At 47.2% G+C, this 5,000-nt stretch overlaps 1 protein-coding gene across 3 annotated transcripts in view; it reads left to right on the top strand.

The window, feature by feature from the left end:
• The first annotated feature begins 2,027 nt into the window (after positions 1 to 2,027).
• mns1 (meiosis-specific nuclear structural 1) overlaps positions 2,028 to 5,000 on the top strand; it is a 14,099-nt gene continuing 11,126 nt past the window's right edge. Inside the window, exons 1-3 of one of the 3 annotated variants that reach the window (XM_063190506.1) lie at positions 2,028 to 2,196; positions 2,440 to 2,664; positions 4,169 to 4,296. In XM_063190506.1, coding sequence (XP_063046576.1) covers positions 2,194 to 2,196; positions 2,440 to 2,664; positions 4,169 to 4,296 — 356 coding nt within the window. In that variant the 5' untranslated portion in view covers positions 2,028 to 2,193. Of the gene's footprint in view, positions 2,197 to 2,439; positions 2,665 to 4,168; positions 4,297 to 4,341; positions 4,446 to 4,562; positions 4,655 to 5,000 lie in introns of those variants that run through there. The other 2 variants (XM_063190508.1, XM_063190507.1) reach the window with 2 other exon arrangements.

Raw genomic sequence — 5,000 nt, 5'->3', positions numbered from 1 at the left:
TCCTCTAACCTAAAACGTAACCACATTGAATGTGAATGTATAAGACAAGCAGAAGATTCACAAGCAAATAATGTGTTGTACTGCAGTAACAAAACTTAAATGTATACTGCTTCAGTTGGGGGCCATGTCTGGGCCGCATGTGAACTGCATCTGGGCCGCATGTGGACTGCATCTGGGCCGCATGTGAAATGCATCTGGGCCGCATGTGGCCCTCGGGCCTCCAATTGAATAGCCCTGACCTAGATTCTCCCCCAAAAGTGGGGTCCTGAGCGAGGGAGCCAATCAGAGCAGGCAGGGAAAGGCGAAGAGGCGTACAACTTGACCAATGGAAGATTGCAGTTTGAATAGATGCAACTGACACGATTGGCTCTGGAATACTTATATGCCAAATGATACATTTGTAATACCCGTTTGTAATGCCCGATATACATTTGTAATACCCGTTTGTAATGCCCGGTATACATTTGTAATGCCCATTCGTAATGCCCGGTATACATTTGTAATGCCCATGGGCATAGGTGGCCTCCAGACTATCTTTCGAAATACTCGGGTGTTAACCCATTGACGCCTAAGGCACCTGCAAAAAAGGGTGCTGAATGCCTGAGCCCTTTTTGAGAAAAGTAGCCCTCAGCCTATAAAAACCTAAATATCTCAGCTTCTGAAGCACATAAAAATATGCACTAAGTTGCATTTAAACGCTAAAACCCTCATCTTTCATTAGAATGTGTTCATTCATCTCAAACAAACAGAGATTTTTAATAAAGTTGTCTCAAATATCATGAGCCTGAATGTTGCGTAATGCAGCTCCAGGCGCCAGGGCCAATGTTGCGCAACGCAACATCAGGCATCAATGGGTTAACCATGCAGCCTGAGATGTAACGGATATAGCAGACTTTTTCTGATATACGTGTTTATTTTTATGGGCTTTTTTGTGCCAGCCTCTCCTATGTCGTTGCCAGGCTCCTTTACTTACATCTCCTCTCCTCTCCTCCCCTCCTTTCTCCGCTCCTCTCTTTTCCTTTCCTGTGATATCCTCTTCTCTCTTTTCCTCTCCTCCTCAGTGCCCCAGGGCCTACACTGTGGATGCTGCCTACGGGCATCCTCTCCTCCTCCTCTCCTCTCCCTCCTCCTCCTCTTCCCTTCTCTTCTCCTCCTCGTGCCCTATGCTGTGGATGTTTCTACTGGGTTATATTTGGGAGGGCTTGTGCCGCTGCTGCTGCTGCTGCTGTTTTGATGTGTAAATGTGCTATTAAACAGCACACAGTCAAGCCTCTGGTGTCTGGAAGTGTCACAGAAGTGGCAAGAAGTGACATGTTCACAGATGACAGTATTAAATCTCTAGGGGAGGGGTGAATGGAGGGGGCAAGAAAGACGAGACAAGACGAGACTGAGATGTGTGGGGTTACACCAGAACACGTAGGCTACAGGAGGAAATGGCAATATGCTACAGAGAACAATTGCTTAGGAGAAAGCTTGGTTAGAGGGGAAGCCTGTAAAGTATCCTATTAGAGGTTTAGGAGGAGTATTACCAAATAAGCCAATGAACCTGATACACTACACTACGCATAGGAAACTCTAACTAGCTACCCACACAGGAGGCACCATATTCTTTAGTAGCCTAAATGAGATTTTTTTTAAACCAGGAAGTGGGTAGGCCTACTGAGGCCACAAACAAACTCAAAGCAAAAGCAATGGGCTGAGTAGGTGGCTATGTCAAAAAAGATACTTTTCAAAACTGCTCGTATTAAATTGCTGCCTACACCGACTGAGAAGAATATACCGGTACACAAGTGTTCCCATAGATCGTCCATCATATTATGAAAGAATCAAGCGGAACAAGTTAAAGTTTAGGCAATGCGATGGTAAAGATAAAGAACCCAGGTAGAATCTTCCTTCTTCTACAGAGAGACGTGCGAAGCTTTAGCCCCCGCCCCTGCACATTTTTCATTGGTCAGTAGATGGGATGGAACGTCTTATGATCCAATCAAACGCCACATTGTTCACAGTCAAAACGCGCCATGTTTCCCGGACAACGAGATTGTAAACAAATGAACCAGAATGGCGTGCTCGTCTTTCTAGATTTGTAAAAGAGCGATAAGTTTTAGTTACGAGACGACTTTTAAGGAGTAGTAATTAAAAGAAACTTCTGGCTTGCCGAAGCCGAAGTTTGCTGGCAACTGTGCGGCGAGAACCATGGTGAGTACGTTTCAAATAGTCCTTGCCTACACAGAACGAAGTTCAACAACTTGCTATCACGTTTACAATACACTTTTAGGGTACGCTAGGCCTATCTCTCTTTTTTTGCTGTTTTAGATAATCAAGCTAGGAAAGTGGCATCTACTCGAAAGATGATAAGAGTTATGCTTGGTAGAACTGTGTGCCTCAAGTTGTTAAGCTGGTTAAGGTTTTGCTGAGTGGGCTTGTTTGCATGTACCGTAGTCGTCCATGAGCCAGCGTCGTAGCATGACGCACGGCCAGCAGCAGCGGATGATCATGGAGCACCGGCGGCAGGAGGAGAGGCGCATGGACCAGGCCAAGCTCATCGCTCACGAGAGGCAAATGCACGCCAGCCTCGTGCACGAGCAACGGGCCCAGGAGAGGAGGCACCTGCGCGCGCTCCAGGACGAGCAGTACGAGTTGGAGCTGGAGGGATCTCTCCGTAAGGTAAGCAGCGCACCAGGGAACTGAAGTTGACCTAAGGACAACTTCAAGAGGACACGTCCTCATCATAAAGGTCCGTGGTAACCCAGTAACAACTGTAGGACTGTCTCCGTAAGGTAAGCAGTAGGTACTCTATGTTGCCAAAAGTATTCTATAAAGTATTATAACATTCCTACAAACGCACTCCTCAATCTTGTGTGGACAGCCTTCCCAAAAGAGTTGAAGCTGCAAAAGCTGCAAAAAGTGAATGGCATCATATTTGAGGCCTATGGGTTAAGAATAGGATGGCAGTTAAGAATGTGTGAGTCAAGGCAGGCTAGTGAATACTTATGGCAATATAGTGTATGTAAGCAGGTAGTCTCCTGTTAACAAGCACGGTAACAACTCTGTAACAAGACTGTGCACCAAGGAAATAGTCTGCGTAATCTTGATACAGTAAGATCCAGAAGACTCTGTAAGCCCTGTCTCTCCGTAAAATGTGGACAAAGAGCCATGATAACTACACAGTGACAGCTAGGCAGAAATGCTGACATTGTGTGGACCACTGTATCCAGCTGGTGGGAGTAGATTTTACTGAAGCACTACCAGGTTTTAGAATTGTTAACTGAGAAGCTGATTCATTGATGGAAATATGGTGATACTTTTATATGGTATACAATACATGTATGCCGGTAGTCTACTACTTTTAGACTTGCATTTTATGCTGCTTCTAATCTAATCCAATACCTATCATCTAATCTAATCTTCTAAAAGTCTTTAAGATTATACCTGCATAGTCTAGCAGGCGTGGCATTACAGTGGATGTGATATGCCTCTCTTTAGTATCTGTGCATGACCCCCTCCTCATATTTGGGTTCATGACAGGGGCGTTTTTTGGCTCAGACATCAGACGGCACAGTCACAGCTAATACCCATAAATTATTTTGCATTTTGCTAATTAATGCGGTACAATGAATATGCTTCTTAGCTAATACACTGAAAACAAAACAAAATCATGTACATGTAATCCATACAATAGTGGCATTAGCTGTGGTTGCACCACCCTGACTGTCGTGAGCTACTACTGAAACATCATTGACCCATCTGCAGTCTAGCAGGTGTGGGTTTACAGATGGGTGGATTTCAATATGCAGACTCCTTCCTCGAACTGTGCTTGTGGCCTTGCGTTTTGTTGACTCTCTGCCTCCGTGGAGAAAACAATAAAGTTTCCCCGCTGTCAGGCTAGCCACAACAACTTTTGGGGGACTATTCTTAGTTCACCATGCCGTTTGCAAATGAGAAATTGACATTAGCATTGAGATTTTGGCGAGATATTTCAATACAATGCTGTTGTCGGTGACATCTTCACGAGGTCACGAGGAGGCAAGTGAGCAAGGGGGGACGAGAGTCTGCATATTGGTATGCACCCGAGATGTGCTCTGCCTCTGCTGCATACATGCGACTGCTTGCTAGCTGTAGTATCTGAGCATGCTCCGTGAACCTTGACCCCTTGAGCCCTGCCCCCCAGGCGGAGGAGGAGCGCGTGCACAGGGAGCGACAGCTGGAGCAGGAGGAGCGGATGGCCAAGGAGCTGGCACGCCTCAGCCACGAGGAGCAGCGAGAGGAGAAGATGAGGCAGTACGTCAGGGAGAACAGGTGAGGAGATGAGGAGAGGAGAGGAGATGGGGAGAGGAGAAGATGTGGGGGAGGTGTATAGTGGAGGAGCGGATGGCCAAGGAGCTGGCACGCCTCAGCCACGAGGAGCAGCGAGACGAGAAGATGAGGCAGTACGTCAGGGAGAACAGGTGAGGAGAACAGGAGAGGAGGAGAGATGAGGAGAGGCAGATGAGATGAGGAGAGGTGGGGAGAGGAGAAGAGGTGTAAAGGGGAGGAGATGAGATGAGATGAGATGGGGGAGGTGTATAGTGGAGGAGCGGATGGCCAAGGAGCTGGCACGCCTCAGCCGCGAGGAGCAACCAGACCTCAAGATGAGGCAGTACGTCAGGGAGAACAGGTGAGGAGGAGAGAGGAGGACCATAGAGGTGAGGAGGAGGAGAGGTGTACTGTACAAGGGAGGGGTTGAGGACAGGAGGAGAGGAGAAGAGGTGAGGAGAAGAGAACAGGGGTGAGTTTCTCAAAAGAGAAGTTGTTAGCCTGTTAGCAACTTCGGTAGTTGCCAATGGGAAAATGCATTGAAAACAACAAAGTAGCTAATGTAGTAAGCAACTGTGGTTTTGAGAAATTCACCCCAGGTGAGGAGAGGAGAAGAGAACAGGTGAGGAGGAGAGCTGTATAGGAAGTACGTCAGGGGGAACAGGTGAGGAAGCACACTTGGGGGAGATGGACAGGAGAGGGGAGGA

The sequence above is a fragment of the Engraulis encrasicolus genome, chromosome 23 (genome assembly GCF_034702125.1).
Source record: "Engraulis encrasicolus isolate BLACKSEA-1 chromosome 23, IST_EnEncr_1.0, whole genome shotgun sequence".
Taxonomy (NCBI): Eukaryota; Metazoa; Chordata; class Actinopteri; order Clupeiformes; family Engraulidae; genus Engraulis; species Engraulis encrasicolus.
This window is presented reverse-complemented; position numbering and strand designations above follow the sequence as displayed.